The sequence below is a fragment of the Chamaea fasciata genome, unplaced genomic scaffold (genome assembly GCF_029207755.1).
Source record: "Chamaea fasciata isolate MVZ Bird 193981 ecotype frontalis unplaced genomic scaffold, bChaFas1.0.hap1 SCAF_11, whole genome shotgun sequence".
Classification (NCBI taxonomy): domain Eukaryota; kingdom Metazoa; phylum Chordata; class Aves; order Passeriformes; family Sylviidae; genus Chamaea; species Chamaea fasciata.
In genome coordinates this window covers 20,755,103-20,779,550 of record NW_027094096.1, presented here as the reverse complement: position 1 = coordinate 20,779,550, position 24,448 = coordinate 20,755,103, and the positions used below count along the sequence as shown (strand labels likewise).

At 41.7% G+C, this 24,448-nt stretch overlaps 2 protein-coding genes across 4 annotated transcripts; one reads left to right on the top strand and one right to left on the bottom strand.

Annotated features, from left to right (window-relative positions):
• Positions 1 to 214: 214 nt before the first annotated feature.
• On the bottom strand, positions 215 to 17,966 carry RNF13 (ring finger protein 13). 3 transcript variants are annotated; one of them, XM_066193597.1, is made up of 10 exons: positions 17,884 to 17,966; positions 14,501 to 14,628; positions 12,243 to 12,323; positions 9,640 to 9,765; positions 7,937 to 8,024; positions 6,121 to 6,211; positions 5,502 to 5,607; positions 3,384 to 3,477; positions 2,958 to 3,038; positions 215 to 1,682 (listed from the first exon to the last, which is right to left on the bottom strand). In XM_066193597.1, the coding sequence occupies exons 2-10, from the start codon at positions 14,612 to 14,614 to the stop codon at positions 1,318 to 1,320; spliced, it is 1,146 nt and encodes a 381-aa protein (XP_066049694.1). In that variant the 5' UTR covers positions 14,615 to 14,628; positions 17,884 to 17,966; the 3' UTR covers positions 215 to 1,317. The 3 variants fall into 3 exon arrangements, with proteins under 3 accessions (XP_066049694.1, XP_066049693.1, XP_066049692.1); XM_066193596.1 differs by having other exon boundaries at positions 17,853 to 17,959; XM_066193595.1 differs by lacking the exon at positions 17,884 to 17,966 and adding an exon at positions 17,416 to 17,516.
• A 1,144-nt stretch (positions 17,967 to 19,110) lies between these two features.
• Positions 19,111 to 22,621, top strand: COMMD2 (COMM domain containing 2). The gene is made up of 5 exons (XM_066193594.1): positions 19,111 to 19,206; positions 19,294 to 19,371; positions 20,155 to 20,237; positions 21,485 to 21,658; positions 22,156 to 22,621. Exons 1-5 carry the CDS (start codon positions 19,140 to 19,142, stop codon positions 22,354 to 22,356), a joined length of 603 nt encoding a protein of 200 aa, XP_066049691.1. The 5' UTR covers positions 19,111 to 19,139; the 3' UTR covers positions 22,357 to 22,621.
• The last annotated feature ends 1,827 nt before the right edge of the window (positions 22,622 to 24,448 follow it).

The window sequence follows — 24,448 nt, the reverse complement described above, 5'->3', positions numbered from 1 at the left end:
ACAGACTCCGTAGTGAACAAAAATGAAGGTTTTCCTGCATAACCCAGACCCCTGCACGTTGCACTGATCAGTGCAACTCCTTGTGCTGTGATTCACAGTAGGACAGAGGAAACATCTGCTCAGGATCCCAACAGTTCCATCTTCTGCATCTTCAAAAGCACTTCACCCTCAGTAATGGAGGCAAGCATCTCAAGGCAAAAGTTCAATAAACTCCTTTTGATATTTAAAGTGGAAAACATGTTTATTAACATTCTTTCAAGCTTTCCTTAGTCAAGGCCATATAAAAAAATCTCCATTTGAGTATATGCATGGTTTTACTTTCTACATTGTTACAGAGGTATTATATAGAATCTACCTTTTTCGTGATACACTGGTAAGTACTGAGTTCTGTGAGACAGGTGTAAGCACTTGTTTTCAAATCAGGTATTTGAAAAGAACAATTTTTTATATACAGTTTTTAGCAGACTAATGCAGCATAAAATGCTCTTAGTAAGAGGTATATGAGCCAAAGATCAATATAATACTTACCCTAAACTTCTTTTTCTATGTGGAAAAAAACCTCTGTCTCAGTTGTCTCCCAACTCCCACTTCCTCACTGGAAACCAGACGATGAAGTAGTAGCAAGGAGGTATTATTAATGTGCTTATGGTGGTCCTGACCTTGTGAATTGCTCAAAACTAAACATATATTTTAAGTTTCCTCATCCTGGGAATTGCTCATTGGAACTGCTTAAACTCTGCTACCATGGCAAACTCCAAGGATTATTTGTAATCACTGCTTTGAGATAAAAGTGGAATTTCTTCTGCTTTGTTTTGACATACCAGCACATAGAATATTGATCTGTTCTACATTTTCCATTCAGCAGTGGTGACAGTTTTTAGGAAAACTATACAAACATGCAAATACAGTTTGTGTTGGGCCTAAGGGGTAACACATATCTACATGTAATAAATATTGCTCTCAGGATGACCCAGTTGTAGCTACAAAATGGAAATAAAAGTACTTCCAGAGAAATCCCGCTTCAACGAGACATTTGGAGTCTCTGCGATATTTCTACTGATATAAACTATTAACATTATTCATTAGCATTGTGAAGTCCAGTTTAACTGTTGGTTTTGAGAAGACAAGATGTGTGACTGAATACCTGAATCAAAAATAAATCTACCTGTAATGATTTAACCAGAGTACTACCACATGAACTGCTGCTCCTATCAAAGAAACCAAATGGATTACAGATTAAAAGAAATTCCCTATGCAAAGGTTTGTAAATAGCCTTAAGAACCCTTTTGTTCATACACCTATGGGTCATTAGTAGTCTCAGACAGTGTTTGCCACTCTGTACTCCCTGTCCTCACTGGGCTGCAGCTGAACCACTACACTTTCTTCATTCATCCCATTTTCCGCATCACTGCTATCACCATTGTCATTGTCATCCTCCTCGTACTCCGAGGACTCGGTCATGTTCTGGTGGGAGTGGGACTCGGACAGAGCCCCGAAGGACTGTGTGCTGACCGAGGCCAAGGGCCTGAGCAGGGGAGTGTTCTCAGACACCTCGTTCTCCTCCTGGCTGCTGTCTGTCTCCGAGTCAGAGTCCCCCTGGGAAGGGACCACTTTCTGCTTACACACAGGACAGGTTTTTTTTGTTTTTGTTAGCCACGGGTCCACACACTTGCAGTGATATGCTGTTAGAAAAAAAAATACAAGGACATCGTTATAACAGTGAAAAGGACAGGGAAACCTGCTAAACTGTGTTTCTGCTCAGTGACACAGGAGAATTTTAGAACATAACTCACAAAGAGAATTTCAGTCCCAAATACGCTGGCACACAGCCTGTAAAAAACACCTGATGGCTCAGGATCTCAGTCACGTAGGTACGTGCCTGATGAATACCCGTGTTCTCTACTGAGTGAATGAGAGCAGTAGTACAACAGGCCACATCTGATGACAAACTATAAAGCTTTTTGAGCAATTCCATCCACTTGGCATGCCCACCATCATCATCTTCACACTGCCTCTCACCTCCACATCAATATGTATCAAAGCACCTCATTATTACATGACATTACCGCATGATTCTGTGGATCTTAAATGAGGTCTGCAATTGGCACTGCAACTAGACTGGCCGTGTTTAAAAGTAGTATTTGTCTTACTCATGGTATTAAAAATTCAGCTCTTCTTAGTAAGAGAGACTTCTACTTGCAAAGAGCTTGTATTTACACGGGCCAGTAATGCCATGTTTAGTACCTGGTCAAGCACACTGGAAACGTTCTCCACACGAACTGATGGTGGGGGCTGGTGGTGTTCAAGTTACCTGTGCAGTCCCACACTGGGAGAGATGCCATGGACCTGTTCTTTCTCTTCTGAGAACTCCCTGTTTGTCAGCCTAGTTTGAAACTGGTTTTATGACTGAAGTTCTAAAAAGCTCAGCCTGTCACCTGCTGTGCTGGCTGTGTATGGAAGGCCATAACACCTCTCCAGTGGGCTGGACTTGAGAAAGACTGTCACAGGGAAAATATTTCACTAACTGACTTCCAAGTGCAGTCAGGCAGTGATGTGCATGGCTGCAGACTACAGGACAGACTCATCCCTTCAGCTGTACCTCTAAGTCACCAGGAGCTCAATTCAGTTTTGTGGTTTATTTGTCTTGGGGAAAGTGAAGGCCTAATTTTCCAAATGTAGAAGTATTACAATAAATATGGGTATTCAGGGGATAGCATCAAGCCCAGATTTTCCTTCATGTGTACATCCAAGGAAAAATGCAAAGTGGGAATGCAAGCTTTTTAGCTTTTAAAAAGAGAAAGCAAACTTTCACTTTTCCCACTTTGTACACTCGTTCTTGCATATTAACAAAAAAGTAATTTTATAAATCACTTACTAAACATATGTGCAGTAGGTTTTGGACAGTGTTTTTGGAAAGCTGTTTTAATCTAAATTGAACCTAAAATACAGCTGCTTACCGTGAGAGCATGGAAGGATCCTGAGCTTGTCTCCATCCTCATATTCATCCAGACAGATGGCACACACATCGTATTCATCTCCTACAGCATTTAATTGAGAATTAGTTTGACTTTAAAGGACTTGCAACAGACCCTCCTGACATGCACATGGGCTTGGGAACATTCATGCAATTTCTGCACTGATTTTTTTTAAGCAATGTTTTAATGCTCTGCCACAGTCTGCTCTGCTCCCATGAAAGAAGTGTTAGAACTCCTCTATTTCTATGAGAACAGGGTCAAACCAATCCTTTTGTATGCTTTCACTCAAAACTCTATTTCAAGTATACTCAAAATCACCTCTGAAACTTAATACCCCTTTGATTTACAAGGTTCTTGGTGTTAAAAACAATAAGGTCCAGTGAGTTAGACAAAGAATGATTGACTTGCCTTTCTTAAACTTATGTACGGGAAGTTTCTTTAGTTGATCCTTCCTAAGCCGATTCCTTCTTGCTCTGTGTCTGTCCTGAACAAATTTTGTTATCTGGAAACAGACAAGGCAGCATGAACAGTAAGTTACAACAATAAAAGAACAATCAAAGTTTTGATTTATGAAGCTTTGCAGTAAGTTGGTCAAAAGGGAACCCCAGCTAACACAGAATAACCTCTTCCCTTGTCTGAACACAAGGATGAAGCCAAACAAGCCTAAAGGATGTTCTCCGTGAACACAGCATTTGGAACTAAGAATACACAAGGGGGTTTTTTGAGAGGACAGAGAAACAAAAAGGTATGTATACTACATAAAATAATGGCAACTGCTGCAATTCTCTACTGAGACCTGTGAAAAGCAGGAAGCATACTGCAGAGCAAAACACATTTCAGTAAGTTTGAACAGTTTTCCTTACAGATTCAGATTATTTCAGCTGTTTTAGAGGATTATTCCCTCATCCATCAGAACTGTTTCCATATTATCTAAAATAGCAGTTTGGGGAGTAAAGTAAAGGGTTTACTTTGAGTCATTGTTGCATGTTATACTATGCCATACTAAGATAACTCAGTAAAAAAAAAACCCTAAATAACTCGTGATACAAAGCTCTCTAAATAACTATACCAAAGATTCTATTTCCATTTTCTTAGTAGTCCCTAATGCTATTTCTGTTCCATTTCTAAATCTAGCACCTGTGATATGACATTCTTTTTCAAGTATGATGACAAACACAGAAATGAACAAAGGATATTTGAATTTAAACTGTTCATTCAGGCTCTTTCACCACAGCTAAACAATAAACTCTATGCACAAACTGCAGTTCTTCTGCTGTAATCCAGATCCTTAGTGGCAATCAAGAGTCTCACATGAATCTCCTAGTTAAAAACAAGATTGTTTCAAAGAAGCAGGGACAGAATCAGAAAAGAATGAGGACCAAATCCAACCTGGAACCTCCCTGGGATCATTTTCACTGCACCAATTAATTGTCCAGTGCTCCAGTCTGTTTGTGCTGTCTTTGTGAAGGCCTCTCTATATGCAAGGGAATCAGCATCTCCCAGCTTAGTATCCTTGGCAAATTTACTCAGTGTGTACTCAAGTCCTCTGTCCGGGTTGCTGACAGCAGCACCACAGAGAACTGACGATAAACTGAACCCTGAAGAGCACCACTGATGCCCAGCCACCAGGCAGGTGTTACCCCTTCCGTGCAGCTCCCGGAGCCTGACCCTCCCGACAGTTCACCCCCTGTCCTCTGAACACAATTAGCTGTAACAGGGTGGTTTTGTCCAGAAGGACACTGTCAAAGACAGTAGCAAAAACTTTGCTAAAAAAAAATTGATCTTTAGGTGATAATTCTGCTTTGTTTTCAGAGAGCTGCTGCAATTGCGCCAAACATGCCCAGGATGAAATATGCAACCTGCAGTGCAAAAAAACACTAATGCAGAAAAATATTCTAAGTAAGCGTTTATACAACAGTTGATGCATTACTTGCTTTTTATTAAAAGGTAAAATAATAAATTTGGCACAGATTACAAAAAATGGGATGCTAAGTAACCTGAAATATGTAGCTATGCTACCTTACCATTTCAAGGAAAGATGTCCCAGCTGAGAACCCCTACAGGCAATGCATATGCTGAGCTCAATGCTCTGTGCTGACACACTCAGAACTACACCTAAGTGCAGTACACAACAGTGAGCCCTGCACTCTGGAGCAGTGGGAGAAATGATTATTAAGTTTGGTAAGGCAGGATCCGTTCTCGGTGTACAAGAGCACAAGGACAGGTCACTCTGTATGGGGCCAAAAAGCAAGGACTTGTGGAGCATAAGAGTGGCAGGGAGGACAATTCCTATAAGCAGTTACATGCTAGGGAGAAGATCCAAAAGGTTTTTGATATCCCTTTGACAAAATCCTGCACCTGTTTGTTTTATTGAGAAACTAAATGATTACAGGTAAGCATGGTACAGGTATGTGCAGTACACACAGCTTCACTCTTCCTTTACTGTAAACCTTCATTTAACTTCAGTGTGTGACAGTTCCCCGGGTTATTTGAAAGATAAAAATATTATTAAAACAAGAAACTTACCATAAATATCACGATGAGAATAAGACAGATCCCTACTATTATTAGGAAAGGGATTAAGTAGTACTCCAAAGGAAGACTGAACTCTGGGATTAACACAACATGGCCACTGTGGGGAGGAAGAGGTAACACTTTCTAAATTAATGAGAACTTAATGAACAAGTTGAAGAACAAATACAACAAAAAAAAACACCAAAAAAACAAAAGATTGTCACACAAGACACAACACAGGAATCCTACCTGTGCACAACACAGAAAATTCAGTCCATACTCACACAATATAAAGCTAATTAAATAAAACGATAAAACACTGTTTCTTAGAACATTTTTTTGAGTTAAAACTATTTACTGATCTCAATCAAACCTAGAGAAACCAGGAAAACCACCTGTCAAACCATAGCTGCTTTGACAGCAGAATGAAAAAAATCTAACATGACTATCAAAAGATACAGTGAAATCATTCTTATTTACTATAGCATTGCAGGTTGCTCTCAGGCACAAGATTTCACCTGAAACACCTATAACCTCTGTCATTACAACGTCCTATTATAAAGCTATAAATATTCAAGAGAGACAATGATCTAATGCAAGGAGTAACACAGCTGCATGTGAGTGAACCTACCCTTTTTCGTAAGTAAACTCCTCCTTAAGAGAATTAGCTGACGTCTCACCAATAAAGACAGAAGGAATGTCAATCTTCTTTAAAACCTCAACTGTATAAAAAAAGTAGGAAAATAAAACTATTATTACGTGGACAACCTATGGGTACTCAAGACACAAGACCTGAACATTATGAGACTATCACAGCAGGAAAACATTTTAACATAGTGACATCCAGACCAACACACGTGCACGTTACAGCTTTACTTCATATAAGTACTATTATTTTTCCTACACAATTTCTAGGGAATTTATTGCAGGTAGAAAAATTAAAATTCCTAATGAAATAAAGGGAGCCTAAAACCAAAATATATTGACAAAAGAGGATCATAATTTTAACCAGAACACCATTCTTCACTCAAGAGATTCAAGCAAGTCACATAGTTCCATTGATTTCCAGAATTTCTGGCAACTTACATGATTTTGTGAACTGGTACTATAGGTTTTAATTAACCTGTCTTCCCTCCTTTTCACCCCAAACATAAACAAACATACTGAAAACAACTGTGGCTAGATCAGGTCAAAAAGAAGAAAGAAGAAGATTAACAAGTCCCACAGCTTTATTTCAGTCCCAAGAAACTGGATGAACTGTGGTCTTCTCTGTTTGCCAGTGAAGGCAGAAATAAATGAAAACTATTTGAAAAATAAATCCCAGATTCTAGAAAACCTTCTTCTCAGCTTCACTTTATATTGATTTTCCCCCTAAGGCTTCACATTTAAGGCTCAAAGTAACCTGAGTTTAGTCCACCTCAAAGCAGTCAGTTTTCCCAAGGAAAAGCACATGTGGCAGAACATCAGCTCACACTATGAGATCTGTGTTTGTTGTGGACTTGTTCTATGTTTTGGTTACTCAGTGAAACCTGAAAATAAGATTCAGTGGGTTGAGAATTCATTGAAGTCACTTTCATGTAACTGCCTGCGCTACTCAGCTCCCATTTAGTTTGTCAAAGTTCATTCCTAGTTTACTCAACAGCATTTCCCTGCTAAAGAATTAATCTTCCTCTTATTTATTTTCTCGTTCCACATTGAACAGGTTGAAAACTGGACAAAATAAAGAAATTCCACAAAGAAAGCAGTAACAGCACTAGAAACACAAAGCACATACCACAGAACAAACCCAACATTCTGACTAGATTTCAAGATGTTCTGAACATACTCACTCCATGAAGGTTAAAATTGAAACAGCTAACACAAGAACCAAATTGTAAATGACGCACTGGTCCCTAAATACTCTTTTTCCAACTGAAAATAAGTGATATGCTAGAATCCATTTGTCCAGAGGAACAGGAAGATGCACCCAAAAGTGCAATAACAAACTGGAATGACTATCATGTATGAACTTCATGAGCAAAAGTATTTTCCAACATAAATGGTTCTAGGATTCTAAATACTAAAATGTCAGATTGTAAAGTTTCATTTCCAAATGCAGGTTTTCTACTTTTTGTGTATTTCTACGTAACTAACAACACATCAGCTATTTTACACATCAGTAATATAAATCTATCCCAGAACACTCAAACTAAAATTTGAAGGAAAACCAAAAGAAACGTTCAGAGAAGGCACAAATCAATGTATTTGTTCTTATACAAATATCTCCTGTTATTAAACCTTAAAAGCAGGAGGAGTTATCTGGGTTTTTTTGTTAAGTTTGGTTTTGGTTTTTTGTTCGTTTGTGGTGGTGGTTTTGTTGTTTAGGTTATGAGGGGTTTTTGGTGGTGCTGCTGTTTCCAGTGGGTGAAATGATATTCAAACAGGAGAGAAGTGATACCTGTACTTACTGTCGTTGGATCCCATGCTTATGAGGTCATCAGAATCAACATTGTGAACTATAGCTGCCTTGTATCCAGCTCTCTGGGCATTTAAGACCTGTAAGCCACACAAAATACTTAGTGGAAAGACTATTGCTTCCAAATACAGCAGTCTGTCTGTGCTTTCTGAGATAAGGTGCACTTTCACAAAGTGATTAACATGGACACAATTTGCACTTTTGTCACATTTCAAAGCAAAATCATATCATTCTTCTTACAGTTGTGTAGTTATTTTTTTAGAAAAGCCGTTTCAGTATTGTCTGCAGACAGACTTTTTATATATATGAAAAACAGAATTTAAAACTTTCTACATGAAGTTAAAAATATTTGATTGTAATTGAAAATAAAGGCACTAACTCACTTTGGTAATCTAGAAATTAGCACTTGATAGCTCATCAAGCCAGATGAGTAGCATCTTTTCTGTGGTTTAGAGATGTGGAGTATGTCACCTGAAAGCCCAGATATAAGAAGCCTTCTCATGGAAAAGTGCAAAATTATAACTATTATAACAGAACTATTAACATCCTGTATACCAGTTACATTTCTAATATAGAGCACCTTGAGAAACTTTTGGGTTTCATCCCAACAACACCAATTTTCTTCCCATATTGTTAATGACTATATTTCAAACAGCAGAACAATGATATTGGAAGAAGAATGCAGACACCTTGAGAAATCTCAATATTTAAAAAAAAAAAAAGTAGTAAATCCACTTAGAGATATTAACATACATGCATGGTTGGGAGTTTGGCTTATTTTGCATCACCACAGAAAACATCCACAGTGCATACATAAAGAAATCAAGAAAAAGCTGGGTACCTGCATTTGTAATTTTCAAGATAAAACAGAAGGAGAGAGAGGATTTTCAATTTTGTTACAATATGAATTCTGTCAGTCAAGCAGCTGATGGGTAGTTTAGCTCACATCTCAGCACACATGACACTTTCTGGCATAAGCTTTAAGGCAAAATGTTGTACTACACATGCAATTATATAACACAATATTGCAAGAGTATTAACAACAGACTAAAGACGTGGATTCACTGAGTGCAGAGTATGCAGATACCCCTGCTCACCTTGGAAATGCTGATCCACTTGCTACTTTGCTCTTTGTCTAACAAGAAATGAGTGGGAACCCCCTTTTCTATCAATATTATACAAAATATAAAACATAACCAAAAATCCTTACATACAGAGCTAATGTGACATAATCCCAAAAGGACTGACTATGGGAATCCCTCAATGGCATTTAGAAATCCCTCAAATTCAGACCTATCCCTTTAACCGTGTCTCCAGAAGCAATATCGTCCCAGGCAACCATCAGTAAGACAACGGGACGTGGTTTTAAGCTGTGCCAGAGAAGTTCAGGTTGGACATCAGGAAGAATTTCTTCACAGAAAGGGTGATAAAACATTAGAGGTGGTAGAGCCTCCACCCCTGGAGGTGTTTAACAAAAGACTTGACATGACATTCAGTGCTCTGGTGTAGTTGACGTAATGGTGTTTGGTCATAGGTAGGTCATTGGTTGGACTTGGTGAGTTCTGCCTTATCTGTCTGGAGACAATAAAATTCTTCCTCCCTTCATATCAGTATCTATTCCACTGTTAGCTATGGGAATTTTTCTGAAGCACCAGTAAACTCTGAAACAGAGGGTGGGGGGAAATCAAATCTTACCTTGACATCAAAGTTGCACTCCAGCCTTCGGATTAACACAATAAAAGCACCAGAGGAGTTGTCTCTCAGTGGAGGTGGGGCTATAGGCTCACATGCATTCTCTGGCTTGGAATTTATCAGAAATCCCTGGAAAACAGGACCAGAAAAAGAAGCTTCATTTCTCTTTAACAAAAGAGTCAGTAGTCAAGTATATGGAGAGAAAACTCCACATTTTCATACAATGGCTAAACAAATTCTTATTACCAGCTCAGTCCTATGTCATAGTAAGTTTCCTGCTACTTCCCTGACTACATATTTTGATTCATCAGAATTTTTATGTCTGTAAAGAATTAGAAAGCTAAAAAAAATACAGTTTTTCTAATCCCATCATACTCAGACCCTGCAGTGTAAGTCAGGAAAAAGAAGACAGCATATACTACACTAATACAGCGTAACTATTATTCTAAGACATATGGAGACTAGTCATGAAACCAGAAGTACAATGGCCTAAGAAGCTCCAACACAAACTCAGCACTCGCCAGTGCACAACGGAACACAAGCAAAGTTCCATGTATGACCCCAGCACTGACCTAGCACACAAAAGGTTTTCTGTGGTAAGCAAAGATCACTCAATAAGCCGCAGCTGAAAGCTTCGAGAAGTAGGAAACTCTGGCAATATCAACTTTGAAGCAATCTTTGAGTTGTTTTTAGGTGGCTGAGGTGGTGGCCTTCTGCTGGGAGTCTGTAGCCACTTACTACAGAATCTAATAGACTGTGTTTCACAACTTGCATACCAATAAATCACAAGCACTGAAAGAGTATACCATTTTCATCCTGCTGTAACAAACATCATAGCATTTAAAAAAATAATTAAAATATTAAAGCAAAGAAAAAGCTTTAGTATAAAATTCAGGTCTAAAACTCCATCATTTCTACACATGATGACATCTACCTTAATTAAGACACAGAGCTGTCTAACAGTGAAAAAGGTCAGAAGCAAAGCTCTTTATAGCTATTTCTGGTGTATTAAATTGGCTCACTACTTGGGTAAATCACTTAAGCACCCTCTGATTCTCAATATAGTCAATAAACAACTACACAGCTTTAACACACCTTCTCCCCATGATAACATGCACTGGGCATGGAAATGAAGCCTGCTTGAGGGGAATTGCAGAGAAATTCCTGAGTTACAGGAATTCTTGCAGTACTTTACTACCCTTTGGGATTAAAAGGGCAGCATGGAATTAAAGAGTAATCCACCCTTTTACCTTACCACCGGCTTCTTTTTTTTTCTGTAGTGGTAACTCTCAACACTGCAACATTAACAATGCTGCAGAGCCAGTTCTAGGGGCCATACAGGCTCCAGCAATGCAACAAGAGTAGCAAACAGACAACAGTTGTAACTTCCCAAAAAACTGAGCTACAGTCACTTTACACAGTATACTTAAGGTGGGCCACAGGCAAGGAAATAATCTCTCTGGCTGTGTCACCCTTCACAATGTGAAAGGGCGTCCCAAAGTAGGACTGTAAGGAGACAATGAATCGTCTAAATATGTTTTTCAAAAAATTTTATCAGCACAAAATTGTCTGGCATCTGCTGATTCCAGTGCAAGGTAACTGACATCATGTAGCAGTATTGCTATCAAAACACAGAAAACAGTGGTCTACCAAACTTCTCTTAATTTTCCATTATTTTTAATTTATTATCTATTTTTAATTTATTTTTTACAAAATTCAGCAAATTCATTCAAGTAGACTAAGATGACCAAAATTCTCTTCTTAAGAAGCTGCCTATTAACAGGCAACATCAGATCCTCTGCACATTTGTTTTATTTGAGCAGTTGATTAATAATTTCTGTCTTTATTTTTCCTTGGTACTAAATTCCTTTAATTTTTATCTTTTTTAGCTTACAGAGAAAATGTTCAGCAGATACAGTTCTCTTTAAATATACTCAACATTAAAATTCAACCTAGGACTTCCCAGTCAAATCTGCCATTAAGTTGAACTCTTTGTGCCCCACACTGAGTGCCAAAAAGGATTGTGAGGGTTTGACCCCATCCAGCCCTCGATCACTCCCCACCAGTAGGATCAGGGAGGGAACTGGAAGGGCAGAAGCTGAAGAACTTGTGGGCTGAGATAAAGACAGGTTAATAAGAAAAACAAAAGCCACACACACAAGCCAAGGAAAACAAAGATTAATTCACTTCCTCCACAGGCAGGCAGGTGTTCAGCCACCTCCAGGAGAGCAGGGCCCATCACACACAGCAGTCACTTGGGAAGACACACACCACACTCAAAACTCCCCCTCCCTTTCTCTTCCTTCCCCCCACTTTACACACTGAGCACGATGTCACATGGTCTGGAATATCCCCTGGATCATTTGGGGTCTGCTGTCCCGGCTGTGTCTCTCCCAGCCTGCCATGCACTCCAACTTCCTCAGCAGCGTGGCAGCAGGAGGAACAGAAAAGGCCTTGGCTGTGCTGGCACTGCCCAGCAATAACAAAATCCCCTCTAGATAATCAACCCTGTGTTTAGCACAGATTCAAACACAGCTCCATACCAGACACTGGGAAGAAAATAAACTAGTCCAGCTTAAACCAGCACTATATTTATTTATTTTTACCTTCAAACCTTCTGCTGGCAGTCTGTAGCCAAATCTAGCTGGCAGATCATCAAAAGTCCGAGTTCCATTTTCAAGGTTATACTAAGAGAAACACATTTTTAAAAAATTAGGTTTGTAACAAGACAGAAATAGTTAACAAATATCAACAAAACCAAACACTACTGTGTATTTTTTTAGATTAAACTATTTATCAGACATAGGGTATCTTGTGACCATGTCAATGAAATCATGAAATTGCTTATTCCATCCATCTTCTACTCTACACTTTCTTATCTAGCTGTCAAAACAAGAAAATAAGTAATAGATTTTTTTAAACTATTTGTATGGTAAATCTTTCTTTCTACTGTCTAAAATTTGAATACCATCATATGTGCAGAACAGAAACTACAAACAAACTGAGCAAGCAAAAATCTGAAGAGCTGGGACATTTGGATGTGGAGTTTTCACTAGATGGTAGAGGTGGGTGTTTCGCCCTGAATTAATTTGTGTACAGGTAAAAACAGCTTTTAAGAGGTGCTTTACTGCAGACAAAGAATAGCCTCCATGTGCCATTCCTTCCCAATTCCCTGCTACACAGTTAAGTAGCTGAGAAGTATCTCTACAGTTTTGTTTTATAATAACTATGAGCTTTCATTTTAAAACAGAGGAATACCAGAAAAGACCCTAAATCCCTGCAAGCTTTGTTTCCCCTTTCTCTGTCCATCTCTGGCTGTACAACATGCCTGACCAACACAAAATTCTTACAGAAAAAAGTGCTGTGTACATATGGTGTATTTTTTTCATTTAAAAAAAAAGTGTTTCCTGCAAAAGTTGTGAACTGTACAGTTAAGGGACTTGAACATCCGTGGGTTGTTTTATTAAAGGGTTTAGTGAGTCAGAAATGTTTGTCTATTCATCATTTCATCCAACTGTCACACAGAACAGCCAAGTAAGGATTGTGTTTACTTCAGAGGGATGTTTCCTACCAGCCAGGCTTGGACAGGGGAGCTCAAAGTAGAGTTCAGAGAAAAACACTGACAGGTTTTATCTGAAGTCTTCCAATATTAATAAGATATTCTCAGAATAAATTTGCAACTTCCAAATCTCCAAGAATGAAAGATGTTTCATTTTTATATGGAATTACTTTAGAACACTACACACAAAGCTTAAATAGAAAAAAAATCCAACTAAACTTCCAAAGTGCCCTATTTTTATTTTTTGAGGTTAGGGTGGGTTGCTTTTTTTGTTTTAAGTCACTTTTCTAAGAGAGGAAGAAGCAATAATGAGTTAGGTTTTTATAAAAAGAGGAAGCACAGGCCTGGTGACAGAGGAAAGCGGGAAGAGGGAAATCATGTTTACAGTAAAAAGTTTAAAATTTCACAATAAAATGCTGATGTCAGTGCCATAATAAAGCAATTATGCATCTGCATTCTTTACATTTTTTCTACAGAAAGTATTCATAGAACAGTAACAACCTGAAAATCCAAATACAATACTTTAGTATTCATCAATCCCACTTTACCACAAACTTTAAAGTATTTTTTATTTTAAAATTTGTCTCCGAGAGTTCGTCACTCTCTTCTCCAAAACTGATATGACATTAACAATTCTTCTCCATATCACTGGAACAAGCAGGAGACTACAGTAATTAGGTTTAATTATTTCAGTAGCTTAAGCTCGAACCTACAAATACATTTATAACTTCCTCCTTAAAATGCCACAATATACCAAATTGGTAATAAACAGCACAGCATCAGCTTTTAGCACTGATCTATGTTCATTATTCTGTTTATTATTTTCCTTAATGATAGCAGATATTTCCAACTATTTAAAAATTGTATCTAAGTGTAAGATACACAAAACCCCTTAGTGACAATGCCTCCAGCCCACACAAATAAATTATACTAGCCACAGAAGATTATTTAAATCCATTAACCCTACAAATGGCACCCATCACCAAAACTTCAGCTGCCGTCTAAACCAAAGAACGTAATTAACAGGGTTTTAACATGCTACAGCACATCTGCTCAGAGTGAACTTTGTAAATGACTAAGGGAATTAGGTGCTTTCACTGTCATGGTACCTGAGCACATACCACCTGTAAACTCATTTGAAAACGTATAATTTATTGTTCATTGAAGTAAACTGTTAAGGCAGTTCCATTCCAAGAAATCTGCTATAGCATTTATTGTATTAACTGATTCATTAATAGAATAGTTGAAGAGATCATTCAATTTTATAGATATTTCATCCACGTAGAAAAATATTATTATACTTACTGCTAAAATATCCGCCTCCACAGGTAAAAGATTCAGGAAGGCAAATAACTGCACAGTCACAATAGTGTATATCTGGGTGGCAGACAACATCAGCATTCCTATTGACAACAGCATATTTTGTTCAATACCTGCAAGAAAAGAATCAGAGTCAAGGCACAAAGCAAATACTTTCTGTGCCATTTTACAGGACTTTTAGTCACTTAAAACTTTTCTGCTAAGGAAGTATGCAAAATGCTATTCAATGTTTACCTCTGAGAAACAAGTAACCTCAAAGCTACATGATTATTTTAGAAGGTCCTTTAGCTAGAAGCATGTCCTTCCATAGCAGCAACAGCACACATTAATTACAAAAATTTTAAGAGCAAGACTTCAAAAAGCTTTAGGCACCACAAAGCAATGCAAGGGGTACAAAGGGGTGATCATTCACATCATATTAACCATCTTTAGACACTTCATTTTAAACTTCCCCTCTTCTATCATAAATCCAAATCAGCAGAATTCCTGATGTACCTTGAATAATTCCACTAAAAGTAGGTATTCCAAAAATACACTTGCAAAAGCAATGAGATACCAACTTGGAGGAACTTCAGATTTCTCTCAAGCTTAGCTCCAACATGACTGTGAGCATGCAACCTCCTAAGAGCACAGAAAGCACAAAGTATCTCATTCCCTTTACAAAAGCTCGCACCTAAACACAATCAAGTTAGAAGACCCAATGTTCAGAATTTAAATACCCATGATCCAGTGCACCTCATGAGTACAAAACAAGCACCAGTGAAGTGCCACATGCAGCAGGAAATACAACCACTTTCACTCCTGAATGTAAGAATTGTATGGTCCACAGATGTCTAAGACTCTCCAGAGATTCTTCCAGTCTCAAAGTAAGAAATTACTGGAAAGTACATTAGATAGTCACAACACAGAACAATAGAAAAGGGTCCATTTTTGGGTCCAACATAGCTATAGGAATTAAAATAATTAAAGACAAGTTTTAAGAGTGGACAGTATGCACTTAATAATATAATTATCTGAACATCTGGATCTCCTCTAACTTCTTTTATGGGAGTAATTACAAGTACTTCACAAAAAACTCAATTAGGTCATCCAAAATATTTCTTGAAACAATTTTTTGTTGAAAACCTCCAAATTGTATCTTCTTACATAAATGGTTTCATGTGAATTTGTTTTCATTTGACTGCAGATATTTCTTCTGGAAAGTGTCTGTTGGCTTAACTGAGAAATCACAGCCAACACTACTACTTTCTTTTTCAGAATCAAGAAACACCTAGGAATCCCCATCCTTCTGACCTATCCTTCATATGTGTCTCAAGCAAAAAGCATTGTTCCATGATGTAAGGTTCTCAATGTTAATTAAAGCAAATACCAGAGAGGTAGACTTGATTTAAGCTAATATGAAGATAATTAGAATTTATTATTATTATTTGGAGGAAACAGCTGATACTTTCAAAACCAGTTCTCATGATTCTGACTTGGTCAGAATCAGACACATGATGCTTTGGGAAACTTTCAACTGGTTCACAGAAATGAAGTTACGCTGACAGGAAAGAAATGGTAGTGAGCTACAAAACTAATGAACTTTTATTACTACGTTAAGATTTATCACTTTCTTTCATCAGCTTGCCCTAAGAACGAGGACATCAGTGAAACTGTAAGGATAAAAGAGCCATTGTTTCAAAAAGACAGCCATTTCTACTATGACAGAAACAACAATACACTTGAAGCCATCACAGCACTTTAACCAACACAGGAAACTCAGCACAGAGAAAAGCACTCAAAGGGCATTAAGCAAGGTTGGACAACACAAGGATTAAAGTGTCCTTGCAAACAAAATGCATATACAGTGCACTCTTCCCTGTCAAAATTACATCCACACAAACTCCTCTGTGCTCAGGATCTGATGCCTCAAGCCAAAAAGCCTCACAATTTCTGACATTCCATGGCTCTTTGGAAAGCATCCCCCTCAGCTGAGGGAGGCAGCTCAGGCACACAGAAATGCAGGTGTGTGGAACAGGACTACTCTGCAAACCAAACCAAACAAGTCAGACCCGGCTCTGCAGAGACCTTCCACACCTCACAGCTGATTTACCAGCGTGTACAGACAAAGTTGTGTGTAAATAACTCTGAGCATTTCTTCCTCCTCTCCACGCTAGAGCCCACAAGCTGAACCGTGCCTGAGGTGCTGCATCCCTGTGTGATGGGACTGCAGGGGACAGAGTGAGGAGGAATACGTGGGGAGTGCTGGGCCAGCACAGCTCCGAGCAGCAGACACCCCCGGGGGAAACACACAAAGCACTTTTAAAATACAGGTCACAAAGGCCTTACACAGCTCCACACAGACAAGAACTTTCACACCTTCTGGCAAATATTCACATATCAGCCTTCACAAACCACACCTAAATATGGAGTTTTCAGATATTTGTATCTCGATCAACTCAAAATGTGTTTCAGAGCACAATACAGCACAAAGCAATTCCATGTCCACGTGGTCATGTTTACATTTTAACTCACTCAATAAAACAGCTTCTCCCTCCCACTTCTGAAAAAAACCCAAAACTTGTACATCTGTACGAAACTAACTTAAATTCCATTATTTCAAAGCCAAATGTGATTATAAATCTTACAGCAATCACAAAGAAAGACATATGAACATACATAAACTGCGACAAATTACAAATATTTTGGTAGACTGGGCTGCACCTTCCAGAATGTCATAAGCAGAGGATGAACAAAAACGAGACAGCTAATAACAACAATTCTCATTCACATCCTGTAATCCCCCCACATCTGAATTCCGGCATTTTGCTGCCATCGTACCATTACTGACACAAATCTCCATCTCAGACCTGTCACAACACTGGGCACTGACCCACGCGAAGCAAGATCAGCGTTCACACCTATTAAGACGAAGGAACAATTCCTCCCAATTAATTTCAACGTTTTTACTAAGAGCTTGGCTTTCAGGCAGTGAGACCCCACGCTCCTCATGACCCCGCAGGCTCGCCCGGCACTCGGGATCCGCACACCCGGCAGGAGAGAACACCGCGACCAGGGGCAGAGCCTTGGCCGTGCCGGGAGCGCCGCTCGGGGAGCGCTGCAGAGGCCTCCGCTGTGCTCATCTCCGTTCCGCGGCGCGGGCAGTGCCGGGGCCGCGGCCGCTCCAGCGGGGCTCAGCCCCGGCCGGGCCTCGGCCGCCCGCGGAACCGGCCCCGCCTCGCCGCCCCAAGGGTGGAGGCCAATAAGCACTGCGCAATGGGGTGCCAGGCCCGTAGGTGCCCGGCCGCCGCACGGCCGGAGCGCGCAGGGAGCCCGGCGGCCGCGCCCCAGTGCTCACCTGCGGCCCGGGGGCCCGGCCCCGCGCTCACCTGCGGCCCGCGGCCCCGCGCTGCCCGGGCGGCCTAGGCCGACGCCATGGCGCCTTCCGTGCGATCGGCACTCGCGCCGGAAGTCCCGCCTGCCGCCTCGCGCCCGCGGGCGGCGGCCCGGGACAGTCCATTGGCCTCTCGGGCTGTCACTCAGGCGCGGCGGGGCGGGCCCGGCTCCGCCGGGGGCGTGGCTCCGCAGTGGCTCCCGCCCTGCCGCCAGGGGGCGCCACTGCGGCGCCCAGGGGCCAAAGAGCGGCCTTGGGGAGAGCCGGGCACAGCTGGGCACTTCTGGGCCACATCTGGGCCACATCTGGGCCACATCTGGGCCACATCTGGGCACTTCTGGGGCACTTCTGGGGCACAGGTCTTGCGAGTGCAGGAGGCAGTGCTTGTCTGTAATTCCACGGACGTATGGATGTGTATGTGGAGTTCCTGTGGCTGGAGGATGTCTCGTCCTAAACAGCAAAACTCTGTCGAGAGAGAAGACAACCTGTGGGTAAGGCCTCCTACCGGTTTCACAGGAACTTGTGCGTATTTGCCGGCCATAACGATGCAAATATTTCCGTGTAAATATATCTATGGCAACTTAAAAGTTTGTAAAGTTTGTAAATTGAAAAAAAACCACGATGCTGAAACGCAGAGCATTTCACCTGGGAGTCCTATTGAAACACTAGATCTGGTTGTATGATTCTGGAATTTGTATTCAGAGTCTGAAGCTTAAACTTGACAACGTTTTAGCAGTGTAATTTACTCTATATGAAGAAGCTTTTTTCAGTCACGAGGATGGCCTGTGTCTGTGGCTGTCAGTCTTGCAGAAAAGTGCAGCACGGTCTGAGCAAAAGCTAGTGCTTCCAGGTGGTGACAAAATGCAGTACCATTTTTTTCCACTCACATTTCCCAGACATTCTTTTATTAAAAAAACAAAAACAAAAACTAACCAACCAAACCCCCCCCAAAAAAAAAACCCTTCAAAAGTTTTCTAGCCCTCGTGTTTAACAAAAGGAGGTTCGGAGCTGCCGCGGCCCAGGGTGTCCCGGTCCGTCCCGGTCAGTCCCGGTCTCTCCCGGTCAGTCCCGGGCTGTCCCAGTCAGTCCCGGTCAGTCCCGGTCTCTCCCGGTCAGTCCCGGTCATTCCCGGGCTGTCCCGGTCTCTCCCGGTCAGTCCCGGTCTCTCCCGGTCCGGCCCCGCGGCCCCGGCCCCGCGCAGGCGCCTGCGGGCGCCGCCCCTTCCCGGTCGGCGGTGGCGGGGCCGCGGCGATGCTGCTGGTGCTGTCGGCGGAGCACCGGGCGCATCTGGGCTGTTTGCCGCGGGCCGGCGATGCAGGTCGGGCCCGCGACGGCTCCGCGGGTGGGGGGAACCGAGCCGGGCCGGGGCTGCAGCGGGATCTCCTCTCTGTCTCTGTCCTTACAGCCGTCGGCGAGCTGGGGCGCCTGGCGCTGGAGCAGCTGCGGCGGGGAGCGGCCCCGCGGGCCTGCGAGACCGCCGCCAGTGAGAGCCGGGGAGCGAGGGGACCGCGCCGGGCCGGGCAGCGGGGGGATCGGGCCGGGGAGCGGGGGGATCGGGCCGGGGAGCGAGGGGACCGGGCCGGGGAGCGGGGGGAACGGGCCGGGAACGGGGAGCGGGAGGAGCGGGCCGGGAGCGGGAGGAGCGGAGCGGGGACCGGGCCGGGGCCGGGCCGGGCCGGGGAGCGGGGGGATCGGGCCGGGGAGCGGGGGGAACGGGCCGGGCCGGGGAGCGGGGGGATCGGGCCGGGGAGCGGGGGGAACGGGCCGGGAACGGGGAGCGGGAGGAGCGGGCCGGGAGCGGGAGGAGCGGAGCGGGGACCGGGCCGGGGCCGGGCCGGGCCGTGGTGGTTTGGCGGCGGGAGGGCGGGAACGCGGTGGCTCTGCAGCGGCCACCAAGGACCGCCGAGTCCCCGGGACCGCGGTGCGGGGCCGAGGGAGTGGGCTGGAGGCACGGAGCTCCAGCATCGCGGAGGTCGGTGCTTCGTGCCCAGGGTGGGGAGGGCTACGGACATCTCTTCCGACACAAACCCTCCTCTCTACCGTGCAATTGTTTTGTGTTTTTCTTAGTTTTTTGCTTTTGATGGTTTGGTTTGAGGGGGTTTCTTAACATCTTGTACATTATTATTATGTGAAGGGTGTGAAACCCTCTCTTTTTCTTTTTTTTTCTGAGCATATTTTGCATGTTAAGCATTGCATAAATTTGCAGCTTTAAGTTTCACTACTGCGGCAGTTAGCAAGTAAAAAACACTTTGTGCTTTCTTTAAAGGAAAGCTGAACATTGGCGTTGACATCGTTCAGCACGGGGTAGAAGGACTAGTGTATCTTCTTACTGAGAGTTCCAAGCTTATGGCAAGTATACCTTCTCATAAGGAATTTGGGGACACACTTGAGAGGTGTTTTCTGGACACTTGGACCTCTAAAAATCGTGAATGGGGAAAATATAGCTCAAAATTTTAATGACGTATTGTTTTAGTTTCAGAAAGAAGTGTCTCATGCTCTTGTCTTATTGAAACACTGCGTCTGCATATATGACTCTGGAATTTCTATTCAGTGTCTGAAACTAAAACTTGACAATGTTTTAATAGTGTAATTTATTACATATAGAGAAGCTTACTTCAGGATTAAGCTCTAAATAATAAAACTTAAATGAAGAGTTTGCTGTTCAGCTACTGCACAGGATGTGGGCTAGACTAGCCCTCTGTTCAGCATTCCTTGTCTTTGTCCAATGTGGTGGGTTTGAGAGCTTTTTCAGCTCTTGGCATCAAAAGTTTTAGTGGGTATAAGCAGATACTAAAAGATTATTAGTTGGACAATGACTGTTTCCATTGGAAAGACTGCTAACTATTGATATTATAGAATATTTGAGCAATGACTACATGGAGAAGGGATACAGAGACAAGGAATGCCTGATTAAACTCGGGTAAGTGTTGCTCCCAAGAGTAGGTGGGGAGGGGATGGAAATGGTGCAGAGCCTCTCCTTAGAACAAGGGGTCTTGACTGACAGGTTACAGTGTGCTGTGGTACAGTGTGGCTGGTTACAGACTGTGTTGCAGGTGCTGCACTGGGGAGGTACAGTGGCATTTTCTGTGGAGTCAGTAACAGCTTCCCCAGTGCTGAGCCGGGCTGCTGCAGTGAACACAAAGGCCTGTGAAGCTTCTCCTGCCCTTGGGACAGGAGCCTGGGCATTGTGCCTTGTGCTGCTCGTGTACAGATCGCTGCTGGGTGTTTGTAGTCTGGTTATCAGGGGCCCAGTTCGCCCTGACAAATGGATTCACGCAGCATGTCGTGCCTTGTGACACAGCTGAGGTGCTCCCTCATGCTGTGTTTTGTTCTTTGATGTGAAGGCTTACATGTGAGGGCTTCAAATGTTCTTTAAAAAAATTGTTCCTGAATGTCATACAAATCTGCAGTAATACGTCGACATCTGTAGATCCTTTATAACAAATATCCTGGATATTTGTGTCTGAGGTGTAGAACTGTACTTGGACATTCCTGCAGGAAAATAACTGCACCATAGCATATGTGATGTTTAGTTGCAGTTTTACTTGGTTTTCAAGAAATAATGATGATTACCTGGCCTAAATTGATATTTCTAGATTTCTGAGGTTGACTTCCAAGATTCCATTCATGTTTTGGGATTCTCGGATGAATTGAACAAATCCTTGCTCCAGCTGTACCTTGACAACAGGAAAGAGATCAGGAGCATTCTTGGAGAGCTGGCACCAAGGCTTCCCAGCTACCACAGTCTGGAGTGGAGACTGGATGTGCAGGTCTGTTGTTCCCTGCTGTTTTTAGCATTCCATCCTTTCCTTCACTTTTTTTTTTTTTTTTTAAACATAAAAAAGCCTGGTAAACAATATAAAAAATTGAGGGAGCAGTACTTCATGTATTTTAAACTGACATGATATTGTTAAGTGTCCTACAGCCAGTTGTGAGATGAACAGGATGTGCAGTGATGCAAAGTGCTTGTTGCCTGATAAAAATTTAATTAATGGCTCTATTGGTGTTTTAAAAATATGAACATATACTAAACATATTTGGTCTTGGTTATCACCTTATTTTCAGAAATATTATGAAAGCATTGATTAAAGTGGGTTAGTACTTCTTAATTATAAAACACAATAGTACCTTGTGTGTATCTTTAATGTGGATGAAAAGGGTTTCTGTACAGTGGTCCAGGCAGGTTCCACAAACCTGACAAGAACTGTTAAGAGCAAACATTGATAACCATCAATCATTTTCCTGTCCCACTGAACCCCTCCTACAGCTTGCAAGCAGAAGTTTGAGACAACAGATCAAGCCTGCTGTGACTATGAAGCTACATCTTAATAACCAGAATGAAGATCAAACTGCCCAGGTGTTGCAAACTGACCCTGCTACCCTTCTCCACCTCATCCAGCAACTGGAGCAGGCACTGGGGGAGATGAAGATGAACCACTGCAGAAGAATAGTGCGCAACATGAAATAACCTTGACTCCTCTCTGCTCTCTTACCAAGCATTTTGTAAAACAACTCAAAACACTGCTCACAAATAGATTTTGAGGAAAAATAAACATCTGGATCAGATGAACTGCTTTCCTGTGCCAGGATCTTGAGCCAGTATTTAGTGGCCAGATGTCTTTGGCTGCCAGCTTTGCACATCTATATTTGGTGACCTTTCTCGAAGAATCATCTTCATATATAGTACATGGTAATTAAATGTGATCAAATATACTACTTGGAATTTTTGATTACTATTTTTTATGTAATTGATCTCTGTTTTCAGGGGAAACACAAGATTAGCTGATACATAGGTGGGTGGTTTCCCTCATTCCATCTCTCCTCACTACAACCGTAGCCTGGAACTCAGGGCAGCAAAAAAGAAGTTTTAGATACAAATCCTAGAAACTTTTTGTGTTGTCTCACTAATGCCTGATGAATCTGAACATATTTACCTTTTTCTCTCTTACATGTTTTTAAAAATCCAGCTGCTATAGAGCTGATTGGCATCATGATAAGTGCTGGCATTCTACACATGGGTCATATCCTGAAACACATACTAACTGAGAAGGGGAAGGGTTTTCCTTGGGGATTCTGAGTAAAATGGTCAGTTGAAAGCAGATGTTGAGATTGCAGAATGTCACTGGAGAGCCTGCATGTTCCTTTGGGGAGTGCGTTGCAATATTGAAGAAGGAAAAGCTGCAAGACTGAATGGTTTTGTTTCCTCTTTCAAAAAATTACCTCAACTAAGGATGGTCAAAGGTAAACTTTGAAGCTGGGTGAAACTGAGAGAAACTCCAACTCTGGCAGTGATCAAACAGACTCAAGGAGAGAGGGAAGGAGAAAGATCCTTTATACCAAGTGTCTTACTTTTAAATTGTACCTTTCAGTTTGTTCTGAGAACTACTGAGCCTGGAAAACCAATGGCTTAATTATTGGAAGGGCAGATTTGCCTTTAGGTGAAGTTGGAACTGGTCTACACCTCTGCAAGTTCTCACTTCTCTGTCTTCACAGCATCCAGGGCAACTTCTGAGGGCTTAGCACCCACACCCCGCTGGTGAGTGCGACTGCAGGCCAGCAGCCATGGCTGCCAGTGCCTCTGTACCATGGGTCAGGCTGGGGAGTGAAAAGGCACATGTGTCAGTAACCCAGAGATACTGGTAAAATAGGGATTCATCCTTGGGTACAGACTTTGATTTTGTTGTTGTCGTGGGTTTTGTAAAGAACATGTTATTCTGTTTCATCTGGGTGGAGCAGAATTGCTTATCTGGATGTTTTATTTTATAACAGACATCACACATGCTGCTTCACCTATGTAGGTTTCTCAGAAAAATGTTAATCTATGAAGAGCTTTGACATAGACCAGTGATAGATCTAGATTAAAAATTACATGTGGCATTATTTCTTTAACTTATTAGGTGCTCATCATATAAGGGTACTTTTTAAAGCGGACTTACTTCTGAGATGTTTGCTTGGGTTTTGATGGAAGTAGAGACTGAACTTGCTGCTAGAAAATCTACAACAAATAGTGTATATTCAAAGTACTGGGTTTTATTAATCCTTCAGATGAACACAAATCCTCTGTACTATTCAAAAACATTTGAAAACCACGTGAAATTGAGATAAAATAATGTTATTGCCTTATTTTTTTACAATGTACAATGTTGCAATGAGAACAAAGAAATGATGAGGAGCTTTCTATGACACATTTGTGATTTGGTTCCTTTGTCACTTAATCCAACCCCACTGTGATAGAAGTGTCCTTATTTTCCATAGATTTGAGCATTTTGTACCACTTGCCCTGAAAGCCAGTGGTAGCTTTCTTTTTTGTCCCATGAAGGAAGTTACTATTTCTTAACAAAGATTAATGACAACAATACTATGAAAATTTATTCTTACAGTTCTAATCACTTCCAAATTATTGGAGAAAAATGCTTTAGCCTACACCAAGTGGTACAATAGCAGATAATTGTATTATTCAGTAAAAAGTGCAGCTGAAATACATCTCATTGAAGAAGACAGTTCTAATTGTAATAAATGTGGCTTAGGTTTAGGACAGATGTGTATGTACTCACCCATAA